The sequence below is a fragment of the Nelusetta ayraudi genome, unplaced genomic scaffold (genome assembly GCF_046127955.1).
Source record: "Nelusetta ayraudi isolate G7.1 ecotype Tasmania unplaced genomic scaffold, CSIRO-AGI_Nayr_v1 ptg000278l, whole genome shotgun sequence".
Lineage (NCBI taxonomy): Eukaryota > Metazoa > Chordata > Actinopteri > Tetraodontiformes > Monacanthidae > Nelusetta > Nelusetta ayraudi.
This window is the reverse complement of record NW_027466327.1, coordinates 26,390-50,000: the sequence shown is the minus strand read 5'-3', so window position 1 is coordinate 50,000 and position 23,611 is coordinate 26,390. Positions and strand designations below refer to the sequence as shown.

Genomic DNA, 23,611 nt, shown 5'->3' with positions numbered 1-23,611 from the left:
TCCTCCCTCCCTTCCTTCCTTCCTCCCTCCTTCCTTCCTTCCTCTCTTCCTCCCTCCGTTCCTTCCTCCTTCCTTCCTTCCTCCCTCCTTCCTCCTTCCTCCCTTCCTTCTCTTCTTGGAGGGAAACTGTGGAGTCGTTTCCAGCCTCTGCGGCAGCGCCGGTCCGTCCAGCGGGATCATTGAATCAGGAGTGAGAGATCAGCTGCACTTTTCCAATTTTTCCCCCACAGTGCTCTATGTCAATATTGTTACATAACTGTCATGAGGGAAATATCTTGTTTTTTTTTCCTTTTTTTGACTCCATAGATATTGTATTTCATTTCTTTATATCTTTTTAATGAATATAAATTTCCTTCTGTTGCACAATGTTGTTGCTGGAATTAGGCAAGTTTCCCCAATGTGGGATTAATAGAGGCAATCTATTCTATTCTATTCTATTCTATTCCATTTTTTTTTTTTGGGCCGAGAAACGAGAGATGCAAACATGACACCAACCAAAAGAAAAGTGATTTGACCAAAGACAGACGAGTGGATCAGAGCTCCTGCTGCTGTTTGATCTGCAAAGTGACTGTGGCTAAACAGCGCTAACGACGGCGCTAGCGGTGGCGGCTAACCACTGACTCAGATTAACCGCTGCGGAAAGAAAGAATGGCTTCTTGTCTTTCAATCGTTCTCAGGTTTGTGCGACACTGTTTTTTTTCGTTCGCTTTCGCGTCGTCGACCGATAACAGGAAGTGGAAGGCGCTGCTCGCCGCCGCCAGAAAACCTCAGTGACTTTGATGCCTCGTGCATCATGTGGAGGAGGAAGTTCGACCAATGAGATGAGGGCTGGGGGGGTGCACACGACCGAAGCCACAGACTCGGTCTGATCCTTCTTAATCGCCGACTGACTGACTGCTGAAGTGGAGACCACAGCCCACTTCCTGTTCCCAACCACACAGCCAACCACAGGACAGCACAGCTGAGTGTCAAAAGCAGAGCTGCACAGACAGACAGACAGATGAGTTTTTTTCACTGGATCAAAAGAATTGAACGACAATTTGAATTTTGAGTTTTTTTGCCCATTTTTTAATCCAAACGGCCGCAATGGTTGAAAAGTTCTGTCGTTTTTTTTTCTTTCCTCTAATGATGTTTTAAAAGTAGATCAGAAGAAGAGAAGAAATGCTAATATTAATAAATGAACTAGTTCCAGCAGAACTTGTTGGGATCAATACTCAGAGCTGGTCTATCGACGGGGCTCAGTCCCCAATAATAATAATAATGATAATAATAATGATGATGATGATGATGATGATAATAATAATAATAATGATAATAATAATAATAATGAAAAAAACTGACAGCAGCTTTGGTAAAGCAACTTCTTCATTGAGTCAGATGTTTTTTTCTTTGTGAAAGATTTTTATTTTTCTTGTTTGTTGTTATCTGAACCTTCGGCCGCCTGAATGTAGTTTGGCGCTGCTGTTTGAAACTACAAGTTTTGTAATATCCACAGAAATAAAGTAAAATCCTCCATTTGGTCATCAAGTCTGTCGTGTCAAGAGTTGCCAGAGCACGACTGCAACATTACAAACACACACTGGCACACACACTGCCACACACACACTGCCACACACAATGTGTCTGTGCATTTGAAATGATGAATAATTGTGAAATTAAATTTAAAAACAATTTTGTTTCCGTCCGATTTTCCCAAAACTCGGTGCAGCCGTGCAGAGAAAACACTCCTGCTGCTCTAATTTGGAACAACAATACAACACACACACACACACACACACACACACACAAGGGGCTGATCGATGACAGGAGCCAGAAGAAGCTCAGCAGGCTGATTGTCCTCGTTGTGCGGTTGTGTGTCAGTGTTGTCGTGTCACAAAAACATGTTGGAAACCCGAAATACATGAAAAACAAAACTATGATGAGATTCTTCTTCTAATTCTGAACAAATGAGAAGAAAAGAAAAACTCCGTCAGAGGAGGAGAAGGACCGGAGCGTCTCTTCCACCCGGAGCGCCGAGTCGTCGCTCAGACAAACCCCCCCCGCCCCCTCCCCCACGGCAAAGTTCAAAGAGACGGAACCTCCTTCCCAAATTTTAATGATCCCCAATTACGTTTGACGCAAACTCTCGTCTTTTTAAACCAAAAATATGAAAAAAAAAAGAAAAGAAAAGAAGAAAAAGCCCAGAGCGGAGGGCGGGTGGGCCCAACGACTCGCTCCTCTCAGAGTTAATTAGTCGTATGTTGAGCTTTGCCATCCGGTTGCAGCGTCGCTTGGCTGCTCACAGGAAGAGAGGAAGAAAGAAAGAAAGGAAGAAAGAAAGAAAGAAGGAAAGAAAGAAAGAGACAGAAGGTGAGATGTTCAGAGCTCTGAGCTTCCTTCAGAGTCAGCAGATGTTGTTGCATGGTTGAACCTCAGACTCCAGAAGATTGAAAATATTTTGACCCTCATTTCTGAAACCGAAGGTCTCAATGCATGTCTGGATGGATGGACTTCAAACCTCGTCTGCTGAACACGGAGCTCCACAAGTTCCACAACATCTCAGCAAACAGAAACAAACCGGTGGAAGAGAACAACAGGTTTCTGCGCTGGACCCAGGTGGATTCCTGGTGCAACAGCGCCCCCCAGCAGGACACTTTTGGTAATTACAGGCACAGATCCCTGAAGTCTCTCTTTGCTTTAACCCAGTGAAGCCTGAGCCGTCAAAAGTCAAACAACAGCCAGGAAATTCTGTTTTTCCTAAACCGAGGTGTCTTATGATGCTAGCATGACTTATAAAACTCTTCAAAGAAAACACACATTTCTTAAAATTATAATAATAATTATAATAATAGGGCGACACGGTGGCGCAGTGGTTAGCGCTGCCGCCTCACAGCAAGAAGGTCGTGGGTTCGATTCCGGGGCCAGGACCTGGGACCTTTCTGTGTGGAGTTTGCATGTTCTCCCTGTGTCTGCGTTGGTTCTCTCCGGGTTCTCCAGCTTCCTCCCACACTCCAAAAACATGCATGTGAGGTCAATTGAACACTCTAAATTGTCTGTAGGTGTGCATGTGAGCGTGAATGGTTGTTTGTTTCTATGTGGCCCTCCGATGAACTGGCGACTTGTCCAGGGTGTCCCCTGCCTTCGCCCTAAGACAGCTGGGATAGGCTCCAGCAGACCCCCGTGACCCTGAGCTCGGGGACTAAGCGGGTATGGAAAATGAATGAATGAATTATAATAATAAGGCTGCGACTTCTATTGGACAAGAACATGGATTTCAGACTTTGAGATTGAGATCTTTCTCCTCCTCAAAACCACTCTGGGAACCTCCTTCATCATGCCCTCGGCTGTTCCCAGTTCCCAGGCTGTTCCCAGGCTGTTCATAGGGTGTTCCCTGTTCCCAGGCTGTTACCCGGGCGTTCACAGGCTCTTCCCTCGGCTGTTCCCAGGCCGTTCCCTGCTTATTCCCTGGCCGCTCCCCAGCTGTTCCCAGGCTGTTCCCAGTTCCAAGACTGTTCCCAGGCTGTTCATAGGCTGTTCCCTGTTCCCTGTTCCCAGGCTGTTACCCGGGCGTTCACAGGTGCTTCCCTCGGATCTTCCCAGCTTGTTCCTGAGGTGTTCCCAGACTGTTCCCTGTTCCCAGACGGTTCCTAAGCTGTTCCCAGGCTGTTCCCAGTTCCAAGACTGTTGCCTGGCTGTTCATAGGCTGTTCCCAGGCTGTCCCCAGACTGTTCCCAGGCCCCCTCGACCCGCACGGACATGCTGCAGGCTCTCCTCTCCAGCTCCTGCTCTGATTGGTCGGGTCAAGGACGAGGCTGGGAATCCTCCCGCCGTGGCCCCTCCTCACCCTGCACTGGACTCTCTCTCCATCCCCCCTGGGGATCTTTCTCATCCCCTCCCAAGGCCCGACCCGGTGCGATGGCGAGAGGGAGGATGGGAGGATGAAAGCACGGGCAGGAGGAGTCAGATATCGACCGCGCACAAAGTCAAAGATTCGTGAGAACTCTGGAGACTCAGGTAAACAGCTTCTTCTTCTTTTTCTTCTTCTTCTTCTTCCAAACCATGTGGAAGGTGCCGGCAAGCACCAGTTAGCAGTTATTAGATGGCTGAAAACACAGGGCTAATATTTGGACTCATGTATTTCATTGGACACTGAGTCTGGGATGCAGAATACAGATGTGAGGATGAGACCAGTTTGGAACCTTTAAGCGCTGCTTAAAATCCTGCCCCTCTTATAAGTGGGATCAATAAAGTTTTAGTTTCAAAACAATATCACAGAATTTCGTGTGAACATTAATCCAAATGTAATATTCATTCTCAGTGAAGTCCCACTGAGCAGCTTTTTTCTTGAGTCCCAGTGTGTATGCTTCCTCCTGGATGTTGTTTCTCCCTGTGTTTTCACTTCTTTTAGCGTCGTTTCTTTCCCCCACGTCATTCCGTCCAGGCCGGCCGACTGTGTGACGGATCGATACTCTTCCGCCTGGGTGGACGTTATCTCCCGGAGCTCCCACGGCGCTGGTCCGGGTCGCGGCTCAGGTCGGCCACTTCTGCGGGTCTGACACGAGTGGCGGCGGGTCAATGAGTTCCGATCCAATCCGTCTCCGCCTCGGGAACCTCGGAGCTTCGCGGTGGCGGTGAAACATGAAACAGGTTCGGCTTTGGGAAGTTGCGCTGGGAGGACTGAGATAAAACAGCAGGAGGCTCCCAACTTGGAGAAGAAAGAAGGTTCAAATGAAGTTCAAGCAGAGTGAAGCAGCGTCTGCGACTGGAAACTGACAGCTGCGACTGCGACTGGGATGTGTTTCACTGATATGAGAGCAGCGTTCCTATTGGCTAATGCCAGCTGGCCTACGGGAATAATTCATTAAAACGTGTCACGTCATTTCTTTCTCTGGTTTGTCCTCTCACACTTCAGTCTGTTCTTATTGGTCGTCAAGATATCGGCCCCTCAGTATCGGCCCTCAGTATCGGCCCTCAGTATCGGCCCTCAGTATCTGCCCTCAGTATCTGCCCTCAGTATCTGCCCTCAGTATCTGCCCTCAGTATCGGCCCTCAGTATTGGCCCCTCAGTATCGGCCCTCAGTATCTGCCCTCAGTATCTGCCCTCAGTATCGGCCCTCAGTATTGGCCCCTCAGTATCGGCCCTCAGTATCGGCCCTAAGTATCGGCCCTCAGTATCGGCCCTCAGTATCGGCCCACAGTACCGGCCCCTCAGTATCGGCCCTCAGTATCGGTCCTCAGTATCGGCCCTCAGTACCGGCCCCTCAGTATCGGCCCTCACTATCGGCCCTCACTATCGGCCCTCAGTATCTGCCCTCAGTATCGGCCCTCAGTATCGGCCCCTCAGTATCGGCCCCTCAGTATCGGCCCTCAGTATCAGCCCCTCAGTATCGGCTCTCAGTATCGGCCCTCAGTATCGGCCCCTCAGTATCAGCCCTCAGTATCGGCCCTCAGTATCGGCCCTCAGTATCGGCCAGCCTATCAGGGCTATCAGCCCTTTCGTTATCAACCCTCAGCCCTCGGCAACTGGCCCACCACTATCAGCGATTCGCTATTGGCCGTCAGCCACCGGTCCTCTGCTATTGGCCCGCTGCTATCGGCCCTCTGCTATTGGCCCTCAGCCACCGGTCCTCTACTATTGGCCCCAAGTCTATCTCCGCCTTCCTGCCGGCGGCGTCTGGAATTCACAGCGCCCTGTTTATTTCCTGGAGTCGCTGCCGTGAAACTGATGTGCCGCGATTGGAGATGATTCCAGACGCCTCCTCCTCCTCCTCCTCCTCCTTCTTTCTCCTCCTGCGCCACCAGAAAAAAAAAAAATAATAAAATAAAAACCCAGTTTAAGCGGCGTGTGATGTGCATTCATGTCTCTTTAGCTCCAGCGACTTTGGTTATCTGACGCAAGTCTCGGCAGGAATTTCAAGCAGGGACACAAGAAAAAGTAGCGGCAACCCGTTCCGGACACACACACACACACAGGCTTTGATCCGGCGACGCTGAATGTGTTTCATAAATTTTGCTGGATCCTTTCAGAGGAAACGGGCCTGGATTCTCCGCTGCACCATCATCCACGGCTCAGTTCAAGCAGCATTGTGTGTAATTGTTGCTGTTGTTGCTGCTGTTGTTGTTGTTGTCTACTTAAACAAGGGCAGTTTCAACGCTTTGATAGAGCTGAGAGGAGCTCGGCCAATCACGTCCTCTAGGGTCAGAACCACCGCCCACTGACACATTACATGGAAACAACTGGCACACTGTTGTGTGTGTCTCGTGTGTGCGTTTTTGTTGATTTTGTTGATGCGTCGATATTCCGTTTTTCCAACGTCTGTCTGGACCGACGAAGTCCTGGTTTGTCCCCGCACAAACATCGGGCTAAAGTGACTTGAGTGTGTGTGTGAGTGTGTGTGTGTGTGTGTGTGTGTGTGCGCGATCCAACTGTTTAACCTCTGTAAAGTTTTTAACCGACTTCCTTTCATTGTGACAACAACAATAGAAAGCATGGCTCACTGATCACTTCATCCCTAGTGGCTATAGGCGTCTGTTTTGGTTTTTTTTACACCTAGAGGGCGCAACTGAGCACCGCAGCGGCGTGACGACCAGTGAAGATGAATCTACTGTATGTCCAACAATACCAACAAAGCAGCAGCAGCTGAGGTGACCCCACCTCTCCAGCGTGGGGTCACCTGAGCCGTGCACTATCATGTGCACTATTTAGAGTGAGAGAGAGAGTGAGAGAGAGAGAGAGAGAGAGAGAGAGAGAGAGAGAGAGACAGAGAGAGAGGGAGAGAGAGAGAGAGAGAGAGAGAGAGGAGGAGTGGAGGAGAAGTGAGGAACTGGCAGGAAATGAGGAGGAGGAGGAGGAGGAGGAAGAGGGAGAATATCGGCACAGGTTGGATGCTGTGGCTTCGGCTAAAAACCCAGAACTTTGGTTGGCGGGTGCAAACAGAGGGCTAACTGTGTTGTTGTCTATGCGTGCTGCCCCTCCGGAGTCCAGGATGGAAATAGAGAAATAAATCCCAAGAGCTGACAAAGGTTCCTAATGTGGGAGACATACACACACACACACACACACACACACACACACACACACACACACACACACACACACACACACACGACAAACCGTGCGGTGCATCAGAGGAGCAGTCGGCTTGTAACGCCGTGACCTTTGACCCCTGCGGCCCACCGGGACCCCCCCCCTCCGTCAGGCCTGTCAGGCTGCCAATCAGCAGCGTGCGGCGCCTCCTACTGGGAGCTCATTAGGAGGAGCGGACCGCCGCCTTCACCAAGGTTTTTTTTTTTTATGTTGCACCTTTTCTCTCCCGACTGTGGTTCGGAGGCGTCGCCGCCGTCTCGTCTTGTTGTTCGTGTTTCTTACTCATAAATATTCATGTGCGTCGGAATGGGCGGAGACACGCAAAACGCACACACACGAGCAATAAAAGCATGCGCGTTAAAAAAAAAAAAGAAATCTGATTCTTCCGGTTTCTAATTGTCATGAAAGATAAACAATTCATTATAAATATGAATATATATTAATAACAATCATGCCAGCTTTTTTTGTTTTGTTTGAATAAGTATCCAAGGGAATTGAAGCTTAAGTCGTTGGGACTGTCAGCTTTGGCGGGCAGCTATTTCATTTTTAGGATTTTTTTTTTTTTTTTTTTTTTTAATCATCATAAAAATTTTTATATTGTAATATTTATTTCTTTAAATTTCAGCTCTTTGGAAAATTATTTCTATGGGATAACGGGGCAGATACTATGACAAGATTTTTGTTCTTTCCGCTCCCTTTCATTCGGGGACTCGGGAATGTTTAGGGAATAAATAAATAAATACATAAATAAAACAAACAAACAGGTGGTCAGTAGGGGGCGACTCACTTGAGGTCCTGGAAGGGTTGGGCTCTCACGTGCGACGTCTCCACCGAGTGGCTGAAGACGACGCCCTCGTTCCCTGGAAAGAGAGAGAGAGAGAGGGAGAGAGAGACAGAGAGCGAGAGAGAGGGAGGGAAAGAGAGAGAGAGAGAGAGAGAGAGAGAGGGAGGGAGGGAGAGAGAGAGAGAGAGAGAGAGAGAGAGAGAGAGAGAGAGAGAGAGAGAGAGAGGAGAGAGAAAAAGAGAAAGAGAGGGAGAGAGAGAGAGAGAGAGAGAGAGAGGGAGGGAGAGAGAGAGAGGCCGGTGAGACAAGAGGTCCTGGACATCCCAAAATATTGATCATAATACCGCTAGCTGATGTCAGCTCGCTCACTAGCTGCTACAGGCAGGCAGGCAGTCGGGGACAGTTTCCGGATGAAAAGCTGTGATTGGCTGTGATTTATTGCAGCATTTGAATTTAATTTCCCTCGTACAAAAACGAGCAACTCCTCCAGATGTTCTCCGTTTATTCATTCCTGGTTTTTGGAGAGTTCTGGTCGTAACTCTGCTGCCGAGACGCGGCGGGAGGGGAGAACTTTAAAATACCAGGCTTTTTTTTTAGTGACTCTGCGTCCAAACCGCAAACTGATGATTTCTTTCTTTCTTTCCTTCTTTCTTTCTGTCTTTCTTTCTTTTTCCCCTCTACTCCCCATCAGCGCCTCCTGCCACCCCCTGCAGGTCAGATCAGGGAATAATGACAGACATTGGCCGTCCTGCCTTTTATCCTCGGGCACCACGTCCGCACGAGACGACACAGCAGTGAAATTGGCTGCAACACTCGGGTTGAAAATCTCCACAGGGAGCCACCACACCACCGGCTGGCACCCCCCCCCCCTCTCTCCCCCCCCCCCCCCCCCCCCCCCCACACACACACCTCAAACAAAAAAAGAAAGAGAAAAATACAAAAAACAAACAAACAAAATGAAAAGGTGTGTTTGTGCAGAGCAAGAACATCGATAACGAGCCCTGGAGCTGCTGCTGCTGTTACTGCTGCTGCTGCTACTGTTAGTACTGCTACTACTGCTGCTGTTACTGCTGCTGTTACTACTGCTGCTGCCACTGTTACTACTGCTGCAGCTGCTGCTGTTACTGCTGCTGCTGTTACTGCTGTTACTGCTGCTGCTGCTGCTTTTACTGCTGCTGCTGCTACTGCTGCTGCTGTTACTGCTGTTACTGCTGCTGTTACTGCTGCTGCTGCTGTTACTGCTGTTACTGCTGCTGCTGCTGATTTTACTGCTGCTGCTGCTACTGCTGCTGCTGTTACTGCTGTTACTGCTGCTGCTGCTGCTTTTACTGCTGCTGCTGCTACTGCTGCTGCTGTTACTGCTGTTACTGCTGCTGCTGCTGCTTTTACTGCTGCTGCTGTTACTGCTGTTACTGCTGTTACTGCTGCTGTTACTGCTGCTGCTGCTGTTGCTGTTACTGCTGCTGCTGCTGTTGCTGTTACTACTGCTGCCTGCTGCTGCTGCTGCTGTTGCTGTTACTGCTGCTGCTGCTGTTGCTGTTACTACTGCTGCCTGCTGCTGCTGCTGCTGTTACTACTGCTGCTGCTGTGTCTGCTGCTGCTGTGACTGCTGCTGCTGTTACTCCTGTTACGGCTACTGTTACTGCTGCTGCTACTACTGCTGCTGTTACTGCTGCTGTTACTACTGCTGCTGCCACTGTTACTACTGCTGCAGCTGCTGCTGTTACTGCTGCTGCTGTTACTGCTGTTACTGCTGCTGCTGCTGCTTTTACTGCTGCTGCTGCTACTGCTGCTGCTGTTACTGCTGTTACTGCTGCTGTTACTGCTGCTGCTGCTGTTACTGCTGTTACTGCTGCTGCTGCTGATTTTACTGCTGCTGCTGCTACTGCTGCTGCTGTTACTGCTGTTACTGCTGCTGCTGCTGCTTTTACTGCTGCTGCTGCTACTGCTGCTGCTGTTACTGCTGTTACTGCTGCTGCTGCTGCTTTTACTGCTGCTGCTGTTACTGCTGTTACTGCTGTTACTGCTGCTGTTACTGCTGCTGCTGCTGTTGCTGTTACTGCTGCTGCTGCTGTTGCTGTTACTACTGCTGCCTGCTGCTGCTGCTGCTGTTGCTGCTGCTGCTGCTGTTGCTGTTACTACTGCTGCCTGCTGCTGCTGCTGCTGTTACTACTGCTGCTGCTGTGTCTGCTGCTGCTGTGACTGCTGCTGCTGTTACTCCTGTTACGGCTACTGTTACTGCTGCTGCTACTACTGCTGCTGTTACTGCTGCTGTTACTCCTGTAACGGCCGCTGCTGTTACTGCCGCTCACCGGTGACTCGCAGCTTCTCGGTGCCGATGCTGATCTCCTCCTCGTCGGCGGAGAAGAGGACCTGCTCGCCGTCGGCGCTCCTCACCTCGAACCTCTGACACTGAGCCTCCACCATCTCTGCACCTGAGGAACGGAGAACAAGGAGACACACGGAGGTTCAGAGCTGCAGCCAATCATCTCGCAGCTGCTGCTAAAGCTGCGTGTTCATCCCGACTTGAAGGTCCCCCCCCCCCGCCCCTCCCCGGCCGTTCGGGATTCACTCCAACCACAGTTTCTCTTCTTCTGCTCTCTCGCTCCAGCAGTGCGTGACCAACCCAGAAACTGGAGTCCTTTGCACTGTTCTTTTTTTTTTTTTTCTTTTTCTGAAACCCTCATTAATCCTGATCCAGTCTGTGGCGTTTTTGCATAATAGTCTAAAAAGAGGAGAAAGCGGAGACTCGGGCAGCTCGTTGCTCCCGCAGGTTTTTTATCGAGGTATTCTCCGTGTTTCCACGTCTCGCACAGTGCTGAAAAAAAAACCCACACCCACCGCTGATGAGCGGTGACACAAACAGGTAGCGAGCGAACACCTCTCCACGCCCCCCCCCCCCAAAAAAAAAAAAAAAAGGTAGCGATGTCGTGTTGGCTAATGACTCGGGGCTCATTACTTTTGGATCGTTCTCATTGACTTTTTAATGGCTTCTAATGAAGTGACAGAGTTCGGCGTAGCAGGATACATGCACCCAGGAGCGCCAGCGACTTTTCATTTATCAATTAGCGCGAAGCAGGAAGAGGCGGCGGCGGCGGCTGGCAGAGTTTTCCCTTGTTTTTTTTTTTTCAAACTGGCGGGTTTGTTTTGGACTCGGCCGCAGCGGAAACGGATCGATGCCGAGGATTCCTGCCGAAGCCGGAGCTCCGTTGACCTTGTGTGTGGGAAAAACAAGGCAGCAATGTGTAGGAGTGGCCCTTTGTGATGTCACCGATGAGCACGACTGGTACTGCTACTGGCCCGAGGTTCTCATAACATTTTAGATTGGCAAACTTTTTGACTGGTGGGGCCACACTGGGGTCCACAGTGTGCCAGAGGGGGGTAGTGGAGCAGCAGCAGATGGATGGAGGAAACAACCTATCCTGGGATATCCTGGAGGAAACATGTTGCTGGAATGTCAATGGAAAATGAAGCAAAGCAAAGTTGCAACCAAGTCAGAGTCTTTGAAGCCCCACCAGGGTGTTAGAACCTCCTAGTACCAACCAGAACCACCCAGAACCATCTAGAACCACCAGGGTGTTTAGCTCTTAGAACCACCCAGAACCATCTAGAACCACCTAGAACCACCCCTGGACCACCAGGGTGTTTCGCTCTTAGAACCATCTAGAACCACCTAGAACCATCCAGAACCACCCCTGGACCACCAGGGTGTTTAGCTCTTTATTGAAATGACTCGGCAGGCCGGATTTAAAAGCTTTAACGGCCGGCATATGGCCCCCGGGCCGTAGTTTGCCCATGTCTGAGGTGGAATGATTCACAAGGACACGAGTGGCTCATCGGGACCAAGAAAGAAAGAAAGAAAAAACCTAGAGGCTTGATAAACGTAAAGCAAAGCGGTTGCTTTGATTGGTTGGTTGGCGATAAGTAGAAAAGAAGAAATTGCCCTTTGTGATGTCAAAAAAAAATCTGATGGAAGTGCAACTTCAGTACAGGAAGATCCAGTGAGGGGAGGGAAGCAGGAAGTCTTGGAAGCTGCTGTGAGTTGCTTCAACTTCAAATGCAGGAGGAGAAGAAGAAGAGAAAGCTGTTGTCATTCCTGACTTTGCCTGGAGGACAAAAAGTAAAAGCACTGAAAGAGAAACGCAGGCTGACAAAGCAAATCATGAGGATGAAGATACTTTTTCAAACGCGTCGTTTTTTTTTGTTGTTTTTTTTCTTTCATGGGCCGAGTTTGTGCTGAACAAACAAACTCACAAAGCAGGAAAAAAAAGGCAACAACACAAAGTCAAAAAACAAACAAACAATAAAAACTAAAGGTCAACGACCCCATCCAACAGTTTTCTACATCAACAAGCCAGATGAAGAAATTCACCATGAAATTGTCCCCACAAAACAACGAAAACCATCAAATCTGATGACCGAGAGGAAAAAACAAACAAACCCTGAAACCTAACAACGCAGTTGTGCAGTTCCAGCTGCTCAGATGCAAAGAGAGGATTTCCTTTCTTTCTTTCTTTCTTTCTTTCTTTTTTTTTTTTTAATGCAAATCACTCCGAGGGGAAAGACATTCGCGGCGTGTTTATGAAAATGACAGCTGTTCAAAATTGAGACGGATCGTCGGCTGGCAGACTGAGACACGCAGCAGCGTCTCCTCCTCCGTCACTGCAGGACGTTTTAAAGTCAGCGCAAGTCCAGGAGAACGACAGTGGAGGGGGGGGGGGGGGTTGCTGCCGAGGTGGTGGAAGGTGAGTTGCTGACACCGAGTCACTGCACTGCACTTCATAGAATTCGGTGATGTTACTTCAACAACACTCCTCATTCCAGAACAGGCGTGGGCAAACTACGGCCTGTTACAGCTTTTGAATCCGGCCTGCTGAACTTTTAGAAGTGATATTAACAGTGTTTGCAGTGTTTCCAGAGTCATTTCAATAAAGAGCTGAACACCCTGGTGGTCCAGGGGTGGTTCTGGATGGTTCTGGTGGTTCTAGGTGGTTCTGGATGGTTCTGGGTTGTCCTGGATGGTTCTTAGAGCTAAACACACTGGTGGTCCAGGGGTGGTTCTGGATGGTTCTGGGTGGTTCGAGGTGGTCCTGGATGGTTCTTAGAGCTAAACACCCTGGTGGTCCAGGGGTGGTTCGGGATGGTTCTCGGTGGTTCCAGGTGGTCCTGGATGGTTCTTAGAGCTAAACACCCTGGTGGTCCAGGGGTGGTTCGGGATGGTTCTCGGTGGTACTAGGTGGTTCTAGATGGTTCTAAGTGGTTCTGGATGGTTCTGAGAGCGAAACACCCTGGTGGTCCAGGGGCAGTTCTGGATGGTTCTGGGTTGTTCTGGGTGGTTCTGGGAGGTTCTAAGAGCTAAACACCCTGGTGGTCCAGGGGTGGTTCTGGATGGTTCTAGATGGTTCTGGATGGTTCTTAGAGCTAAACACCCTGGTGGTCCAGGGGCAGTTCTGGATGGTTCTGGGTTGTTCTGGGTGATTCTGGGAGGTTCTAAGAGCTAAACACCCTGGTGGGGCTTCAAAGACACTGACTTGGTTGCCACTTTGCTTTGCTTCATTTTCCAGTGACATTCCAGCAACATGTCTCCTCCATGATATCCCAGGATAGATGGTTTCCTCCATCCATCTGCTGCTGCTCCGCTACCCCCATCTGACACACTGTAGAACCCACTGTGGTCCCACCAGTTGCCCCACCACTGGTCTAGAACATGGACTGACTGTCACAAGTATCACTGCAGTACAATCATGTATAACCGTCATGTTCAGACATACACAACTGGGATGGGTGTTGTGGTATCGGCACATATTTTATGAGTACGAGTGCAGTACTCAACTGGTATCGGTATTGGATCCCAGAAGGGATTAAACAAGCTGTAATGGAACCTGCGATAAATAATCCAATGCAATCCAATCCAATAATCCAATGCAACCACAACAAACAAACAAACAAACAAACAGAGTAGCCAATCAGAGCGGACGGAGCCTTCAACAGTTGTTCCAGGTGGTGTCGGTCCACTCACATTCTGTCTATTCAAGCGACAGTGTTGTGAGTGTGTGATGTGATGTGTAGTCTGGCTCTCTGAGGTGCTGCCACGTCTCAGCCGCGGCCCGTCAGGTGTCAATTAGCGCCGCCAAGTGGCTGTCAGTCGCAATCAGACTTTATTAGCAGACATCAATCTGGGATTAGTTTCTCTTTCTCATCTCGGCCCCTCACTCTTTATTCCCTCTATCTCCTCCCTCCCTCCTTAAGCCTCTCACTCGTCCATCAACTGAGTGTGTGACTGCGTGTGTGTGTGTGTCTGTGTGTGTGTGTGTGTGTGTGTGCGCGGCCTTTAAAAAAAAAAAAAGAGAGAAAAAGACAGCAATTGAGATTAGAGTGGTGAAAGAAGCCCGGCGTGTCTACGTGCCAGATAGGAAGGATTAAGAGATGGAGGGGCGGGCTCGTCCGTCGCTGGTGATGGGGTGGGCGGGGCTACAAAGGTAGAGACGAGGAGAGAATTTAAAGAAAGTGCTCTGACTTGGATGATGCGTCGCTGGAGTTAGACCAAAAACCAGAAGCTCCAGAAGGTCATTGAACCCAGCGGTTAGTGCAACACTTGGCACGGCAGTCTGATACCAAGCAAGTACCGTGTCGGTACCAGCCAAGCCATTACTGATACTGATGTCTTTTGGTATTTTGATGTGAAGAAGAATGACAGACAAACTGAACAGTGAGGACGAATTGAAGCCTGAGAATCAGTGACGCCACTCCTGGTATCTGTCCAAGACCGATACCAACCCTGGTAGGTAGGCAGATAGATAGGTAGGTAGGTGGGTAGGTGGGTAGGTAGGTAGGTAGGTAGGTAGGTAGGTGGGTAGGTGGGTAGGTAGGTAGGTAGGTAGGTAGGTGGGTAGGTAGGTAGGTAGGTAGGTGGGTAGGTAGGTGGGTAGGTAGGTAGGTGGGTGGGTAGGTAGGTAGGTAGGTGGGTAGGTAGGTGGGTAGGTAGGTAGGTGGGTAGGTAGGTGGGTAGGTAGGTGGGTAGGTAGGTAGGTGGGTAGGTAGGTAGGTGGGTGGGTAGGTAGGTAGGTAGGTGGGTAGGTAGGTGGGTAGGTGGGTAGGTAGGTACGTAGGTAGGTAGGTGGGTAGGTAGGTGGGTAGGTGGGTAGGTGGGTAGGTGGGTAGGTAGGTAGGTGGGTAGGTGGGTAGGTAGGTAGGTAGGTGGGTAGGTAGGTAGGTAGATGGATAGATAGATAGATAGATAGATAGATGTACTTTCTTAATCCCAAATTGGGAAACTACGCTGTTACAGCACTAAAAACAATACAGAAACGATAAACTACAAGACAGAAAAATAAGAAAGAAGAAGAAAAAAATAAAACTAAAAACACTCTGGAAAGGCTGGGAATGGGGACGGAGATAGTTGTTGTGTTTTATATTTCTACTGCAACACGACACCAGTTGCTGTGCTACATTTTTTATCTTGTTTTCTCGGATCAGCGGCTGTTTGGCGACGCAAAGGCGCAACAGCAGAGGGCGCTGTGTGTTTGTTTGAGCCTGGTGTTTGTTGCAGCAGCGACTGCAGGCTGGAATCCGAGGGGCCGGGTCAGAGAGAGAGTTGACGGAGGAGCGGGAAGCAACGAGCCACAAACACTCCGTCTTCACTTCCAAATGACTTCTTGGAAAGAAAGAATGAAAAAAAAAAAAAAAAAACAACTAAAGAAAACAATCCAAATTGTTTGACAGTGCAGAGCGGAGCAATGCCTGCTGGGAAACATGTCCACCGCCGCCCCGGCAGTTTATGGAAATGAGGACTTAAATGTTGGACCACTGCAGCGTCTCATGTTGTGAGGCATTGCTTTTGTGCGACGGCTCCACTTCCTAATTGATGTGTCAGTCGCTAAATTTGTAAAAGCCAATGAAAGAAAAAAAAAAAGACAGCGAAGAGGCTTAATATAGCGGCGCCGCTGTTAACAAACGACAATACGAATAAAGCACCAAACAAAATCCCATTCTGGATTACACGGCCGCTTTGCGTCAACGTCGCTCTTTATTGCGATAAACGCTTCGTTTTTTTTTTTGCTTCGCTAAATTCCCCGCAATTGTCAGTCAAGAGTTGTTTTCATTTTCACCCACGAACAGCAGCTCCAGTTTTTCCCCTCCGTTTCCATCAGCGGATCGACGGCTCACGACTTTCACTTCCGGCCGTCCCTGCAAAACCCCCGGTTTCCCATCACGGAACAGTTTGACGTGGATGTACGTTATTCTGAACATTCCACCGCATCTTCACAACTGCTGGCTGACTGGATTAACCCACATCCAGTTCCACTTCCTGCTCCGTGACTTTCCCTTTTCCCCATCTACAGATCCATTATTGTGTATTTTGTCTCTCGCAACACCACTTCAATCAATCCATCCATCCATCCATCCATCCATCCATCCATCCATCCATCCATCCATCCAACCATCCAACCAATCAATCCATCCATCCATCAATCAACTTTTAATTTGTAAGGCTCTAACTCACATCCATGTCCGTCTGAAAGCATTTTTTTTTTTACAATCAGGAGAAAACCTGCTGAAATCCTCCAGAGCAGCAGGGGGCGACGGTGGCCAGGGGAAAAACTCCCCCTGTAGGAAGAAACCGGAAGCAGATCCGAAAAAAAACAAAAAAAACAAAACAAACGTTCCAACTGCTCCACCGACACCGAGGTCCCGAAATCGATAGGAAACTTTTCTCTGACGGAGAAGTAAAACTCCTCCTCGTACTTGAATGCCAACTTTTGAAAAGCCGCACCGACAGCAGTTCTTAATAGAATTGAAATAGTCTGTTTTTTAAATCCCACATTGGGGGAAACTCGCACGATAACGGCGACCATACAGTGCAAAGAGAAGGGAAATGAAATGAATTAAAAAGAAAGAAAAAAATTGTAAGAAGGGAAAACAAGATATTTACACCTTATTTACAGTTATCTACATACTGACATATGATTATGTGTTTTATTGCAATATTTGCTTGTTAATAATGGAAACCCTGAAGTTTTCAAAAAAAAAAAAATCAATAAAAAACTTTTTTCAAAGTGTCCTAATGAGAGAACAAAAATGCAGTTTTGCAGTTTTGCGGACGAGCGTGAAACGTGAGTTTCCATTTATCAAATTGACCGCCGGCTGCCGTCGTGTAAAAGAAAACAAAACAGTAAAAATAGAAATTAAAACCCCGCCCCTACCTGCACCCCCTCCTATGAGACGGACCAATTTAGCGTTGCCGGCACCAAACAGCAGCGGCAGCGGCAGCAGCAGCAGCAGCAGCAGGGCTTTTTGTTGAGCAGACACGTTAATTGATGTAGCGTCTTAAATAATCTCCTCCTGACAGGATCTCATCTGTCGCCGCCGAGTGGCTCCCTCAGCGGGAACGTCGGTGCAATAAATCTTTGGGAAGAATCTGGCTAATGAGGAGCTGTGCGAGGGAGGCGGGGGGAGGGTTGGGGGGGAGAGGGGGGAGGGGAGGGAAAAACGAATGTGAGAACAACGGCGTTGCGAACGCAAAACGAGGCCCCGAGTCGCAACTTAGTAACGACTCGGGGAGGCGGCGCCGGCGCCCCCTGGCCCGGTCCGGACGCTCGGCTTTGATTGGACACAAAGTCACCTGGTGCATTGTTCTCACGTCTGCGAGTGGAGCAGCCGAACCCGGAGCCGAATCAACGACTCGATGAATCGATTCAGCGACCTGATTCAGTTCTTCGAGGACGTGAGAGGAAATTGTTGGATTGCAGTTTGACGGAATTCGTTCCCTCGCGGCCGCTCCGCTTCCGCTGTCGTGTTTTGTTATCGTAGCGCTGCCGATGTCGGCATGGATTTTTTTTTTTTTTTTGATTCTTTCATATTTTTTTGTGAATTGGTCTGTTGGTCGAGACGATTTTGCAGTGAAATAACCAAAGTTGTTTTACCATTTCCAGACACGTCTTTGTCACATTTTAAATACTTCACCAGAGTATTATTCAAATTGTTTAATTAGGTCTGGGAAGCTGATTGATCACAAACACCGCCGCTCGCTCGCTGATTAATCACTGCACTTTGCATAATGAGCAATGACGGCAGCAAAAGAATTCCAACAAAGAATTCCAAAGACTTTCCGGAATCATCCATTAAAGTTCCACAGAACGTTGCACACGAGAGGCTGAGCCGCACCATTCAGAGTGGACTTCCTCGGAGCAGAGTGGACTTCCTCGGAGCGGTCCAGAAGATTCCATCCCGGCAGTCACGGAGTCGCTCGACTGCAGACCTCGCAGGAAGAGCGAGCGACCTCGGAGAGTTGAGGAGAATTTCAAGGTCGCCGTTGGAATGTAAAACAATTTTCAGGATGTTCAAAGTTGTAGAGCAGGTGTGGGCAAACTACAGCCCGTGGACCTCGCTGAACTGGAAGACACGGCGGTCAGTCATCAAACAGCTACGGCGTCTCCTCCGTGTCTGCAGTGTTTCCAGAGTCATTTCAATAAAGAGCTCAACACCCTGGTGGTGCAGGGCTGGTTCTGGATGGTTCTAGATGGAACTAGAAGGAAGACTCTCTTGGAACTTGGAAGTTCCTTCAAGTTCTGGAGCTCAAGGGGGACCAGGAAGGAGTGAAGGAGGCGCAGAAAACGAGATGGAACTTCTGAGGGAACTCACGTTGGTCTGGAGAAACGAGACCTTCCATCTCTTGATTCTCCTGCTCGTGTCTGAATTCTCCAAACCCCCCGGCCCCCCAAGCCCCCCCAAACCCCTCCCACAAAGTCAAGTCAAGCTTTCTTTTAAACGCTGGATTTTTTTCCCCCCGTTCCCCAATTTGTACAGTGTCATTACCGCGGCCCATTAAAACAGCTGCTGATGGCGTTTTTACTACAGCGCATAAAACGCTGGCAAGTCGTTAATAAAACCATAAACCCCCCCCCCACCCCCCCAGATCTTTAATTGGAGATGTTCAACGAGGACGACAGGCTGCTGGGGTCAAACGCTGCACGCCGGCTCCACTCGCTAAAGATAAAGTTTTAATTAAAGCAGCGTGTGTGTGTGTGTGTGTGTGTGTGAACACCCCCCCCCCACCGGCCTCCCTCTCACCTCTCACCTGTGTTCTACCTCTGTACCCTTCATGTACACTGCTGGAGATGAAGGATCTCAGCGGTGCAGCAAACACGGTGTGACACTGCTACTCTTTATTATGTGTGTGTGTGTGTGTGTGTGTGGTGTGTTTCTGCACATTAGGACAACGCTTGTGGGGGGGTGGGGGGGGTTAGGGGGGGTAACCACCGGGGCAAACGTCTTTCGCCTCTGGCAAGTTGAGTGCGGCTAGAAGACCTTCAGCCTTCGTCCCTCCACGCTGGGAAGACATTGATTCAATCTACAGAAAACTTTATTGACTCGTGAAAAGACTGTGAAGCTGTGAAAGGACAGGGATTGTGCCAGTAAAAGGTTTCACTTTCCTTCCGCTACTCTTTAATTTTTACCAACAGCTTAACAAGCTCGTGCAGTTTGCATCCTGAAACCAACAAGCGGCTCTAAAACGCTGCATTTTCAACTTTGGGTTGAACTTTCCTCACTCGTCATCGACCTCATCGACGAGCAGGCAGCAGGTCAGCAGGTTGTCGGAGGAAAACCAGAAGTTTGTCTGCATAATGTGTCCGGCGTCGGAGGACAAAGGCCTGATTTGTTTTGTCTGGATGCGACTCAGGGAGAACAACTATAGGGGATGAAATTCCCTTTAAACTCCCTCGGAAAACGTAGCTCCGTGTCTGCAGCGACAGCTCTGATTGCTTTGCTTGTTTTCCTGCCCGCTGGTAATATCAACACGGAGCAGAGTTGGAGGCAGGCTCAGCGGCTGAGCTCAGGTATCTTCACACCAACCTCCCCACACACACCGTTCCGAAGGAAAGACGTCGGCGTGTTCCGACTCGTCGGCTCCGCCTCTGCCCGGACGCCGCCGGAACGCCTGATGAGGATGATTGGTGGTCGTCTCTGATTACAGACTGCAGGGCGGAGCGGCGCCTTCGCCGTTGCAAAATGCAGGTTTGGGAAAAAAAAAAGAAACCAAGTCCGCCCATCAACACGTCGGGAAGAATGTCTCCAAACCCCCAAAATTTCTCCTCAGATTCTTTCGACTGTTTGTCCGTTGTGACCTTGCGAGGAAGCTGGAGTTGAAGCCGTCCGTCTGTGCTTTGAATGGGATCCTCCACGAACAAGCTGGGAGCAAACCAGCCTTCAAGTCAGACACAAATGGGAGATTGAGCCCCAGTTTCCTGGAGCATCCTGGCCAATCAGGAGGAAGACAGAAGCGTAGCCTGGAAGAGTGCTGGAATCACCATGAAGGGTCGGGAATACCGCCCAGTCTCCAGATGAATAGGACGGCTTGAAATCAAAGAGGAAGACAGCAAGTAAGGCATTGAGCTGCACAAACCAGAGGGCGGCGGTTAGAACGTCACTTCCCCTCTGCTCCACAAGGGGGTTTCACTTCTTCCCACCAATCACTACCTCCCCTAGAACTGGGGATGAGGAGCGGCGGGACTTCCTGTCTGCCTCTTGGTGAACCTGGTGATGCTCTGTGTCTTTTGTTTGTTCAAAGTAAGTTCAGTTTCAGCCCTTTTTATTAGGTTTAAAGATACTTTTGCAAATTTATCTTGAAGTTTGATTAAAATTATTTGAATCCTGTCACATTTTACTGGACAGGAAGTGTGGTTTATTTTCCTCAGAACCATTTGGCGTCACATGACTTGGCACCTCATCCTGCGTGCAGAGTGTGAAGCTTCACAAAGGCAGTAAAGTAAAGAGGGTTTGGTTGCAGCCGGCCCGTGGCTCCAGTCGAACCTCGAGTCCCACCACACAGCCGTTCTTCTAGATCAGGGGTCCCCAAACCACGGCCCGCGGGCCACATCCGGCCCGCTGCGTGTCTCTGTCCGGCCCGCGTGAAGGCAAAGAACAATGAAGAAGAAAAGAGGTTCTTTCTCAGAAGGAGACGTTGTTTAAAACGACCTTGGCAGGACTTTAGTGCAACGCCGGTGGTAAAAACTGAATTCAAAGCAATAGCAAATCTGATTGGTCCTCCTGAACTGAAAGGCTTCGTCCAATCGCCTTCCATGTTTGGCCCTCGCTCTCTCCTGGCAAACTCTTTACAAGATGAAGGAGTGAATCATCAGCGAGCCGTTTCATTGGCGGACCGTGTGAAGTTTTGCTTTGTGGGTGAAAAAGGAAAACAGTTTGTTGCGAAGTCGCCTTCCACTCAGATTTGTACCTCAATTTATCAGGAATCTCTGCTGCGACTGGAACCAAGAGACACCAGCAGAGCCGAGTCTCGCGCACACACACACACACACACACACACACACACACACACACACACACACACACACACACACACACACACTCTCCAATCTTGTCACTTCCTCCACAGATCGGAGGTGTAAAGTCTCCATGAATCTCATCAACTTCGCTCTGCTGCTTTTCATTATTAAAAATACAAAAACCTATCAAAAAAAAAAAAGCGCACAATGAAAACACAATCGGGCGATGCAGCTGCGCGCCGCTGCGCCGCCGCGGAGACCAAACTGGCTTTTCTGTTTTTCTCCTTTTTGACAGCTCAGAATCTTCAGGACGCAAGAACTGGGGGAAGAAACTTTGACTGAGGTGCCTTGGCCCCGCCCCTAACCCCCCCTCACTCACTCACTCACTCACTCACGGAGCTCATCGGCGGATGAAGATCGACGGTCAGCCGTGTGAGTCAACCAGCTCCGCCTCCCGACCAGGAGGTCACATCGAGCGAACGTTCACCCGGCCCAGCGGAACCTCTGCTCTGCTCTGCTCTGCTCTGCTCTGCTCTGCTCTGCCAGGAAAAAAAAGGAAAAAAAATCCCCCAGGGGGCCGCTAGAAAACTCCTGGTCACGTCATGCATGTAAACGCACTGCCAAAGACCTCACGGCGAAATGTCAAGTGAGCTCTTTGGGCCATCTCATGTGAAGGAAACGGGCCTCAGAAATGGACGGAATTTGTCCGCTGAGAAAAGAAAATTCAATAATAACTGACACTCATGAAACCTTTTCCCCAAACACACACTTTCCTGGTTTCCTTAACAGTCTCGATGAAGACGACTGTAAACAAAAGCACGGGTACTAAAACACTCAATCCATAAAAGAAAAAATAAATAAAATAAATAAAGACGACGGTGGTGGCCTTAACTGTACACACAAAATAAACCAAACCGTACAGGCTATGACCAGCTGGTGAGACCACTCAGACTCACACAGCAACATGGCCTTCATGCATCATCTTGCATTCACCAAGGCTCAACTCACCCAACACACCTGGGGACCCCGAACACGCACCAAACTCTCCCCTCTGTGACAAGCACAAACCGGCACGCACAGTTAAACACACGACCACGCCGCCGCGCAACACGGACTGAACCTCATCAGACTCCAGCGATATCGGCCTCTCACGCCGTCCTCCCGCTCGGCACCTTTCGTCTCCCACGACGGACAGCGGATCGCCAACTCCACACGGACGTCTCGCAGGTCCGCGCCACTGCTGCTGCGTCTCAGTTCAGGCTCTGCATCCCTGGAAGGCTGCATTTTGGAAGGAAGCTGCGTCGCAGCACTGCGTGAAGGCTCCTCCCACTTCCTTAGGACGCTCCAAATGCGTCCTACTGTTAGCCCATTCCAAGGCTGCACCGCTACTATCCTTCACCTCCTCCTGTATCCCAGGATGCTTTGCGTGCTGCTGCAAAGCATCCTGGGATCCTGGGAAGTCGGCTGAAATTAGACACCACGTATAAATTTAAGTATTGAAATTTCACATCAAATATTCAGTTTTTAACGCAGGGTTTTTACTTATTTGAACATCCAACACCATCGGTAGCTGGTGAACCAATGGTTAGCTTGATGCTATGAAAACGTCACTTCCGGGGTTGGCCAGCAGGGGGGAACGGCGGTGACGCAACCAGGAAATACGCCCAAGGCTAGACCGTCCCGTGTGGTTAGCGGGGAGGCGGGGTTTGGGTCGGTCCTTCTGGGCCGGGTCCTTGGGAGGACGCTTCCTTCAGACGGAGGACGCTTCCTTCGTAGGATGCAGACCCTGGATTGAGACACAGCCACTCTGTCCCGCTCTTAACTGTGCTGTCTCTTCCGGCACCGCCGACATCATAAAACCTTTTAGCGCTGAATAATAATAAATAAAAAAAGAGTCACTACCGTTGTAGTCAATAGGTCGGCAACAAAAAGGTGAACTTCCTGCTCTTAAAACCTTGAAGGAAGGAAGAAAAACATCAAAAAGCAAAACTCTGACTGGAAGCAAAGAAAAAGACCCGGCGAGGTGATTCAGTTTGTTCAGAGCCGCTGAATGAAGTGGTGAATAAAGGAGGAGAAGAAGAGGGAGAGAGAGAGAGAGTGAGAGAGAGAGAGAGGGGGAGAGAGAGAGAAGGAGAGAAGGAGGAAGGGAGAGAGGAATTCATTTTTCCCCCTTAATTTTGTGTTAATCAAGCCGGCGAGGGAAGAGAAAATTAAACACACACACACACACACAGACACACACACACACACACACACACACACACACACACACACACCAGTAAGGGTTCAGCATCTCGTCTTCTTCACAGTTCCAAATCTAATCATCTCACACTGCAGAGCATCCTGAACGGAAAAAAAGAAAAGAGAGAGAGAGAGAGAGAGTGAGAGAGAGAGAGAGAGAGCAAACGTGGGCCGATCACGTGCACGCCGCCGCAGCAGTGCGCACGTCAGCCTCCCTCTGAGGGGGAAGTTTGGAGG

General features: G+C 49.5%; 1 protein-coding gene across 1 annotated transcript in view; it reads right to left on the bottom strand.

The window, feature by feature from the left end:
- The window catches only part of LOC142882438 (zeta-sarcoglycan-like), a gene marked incomplete at its 5' end in the record, with an annotated part of 61,787 nt that overhangs the window by 28,329 nt on the left and 9,847 nt on the right, over positions 1–23,611 (bottom strand). The window contains 2 exons of the mRNA XM_076017180.1: positions 7,854–7,926; positions 10,163–10,285. Of these exons, the coding sequence (XP_075873295.1) occupies positions 7,854–7,926; positions 10,163–10,285 (196 nt within the window). The remainder of the gene's footprint in view (positions 1–7,853; positions 7,927–10,162; positions 10,286–23,611) is intronic.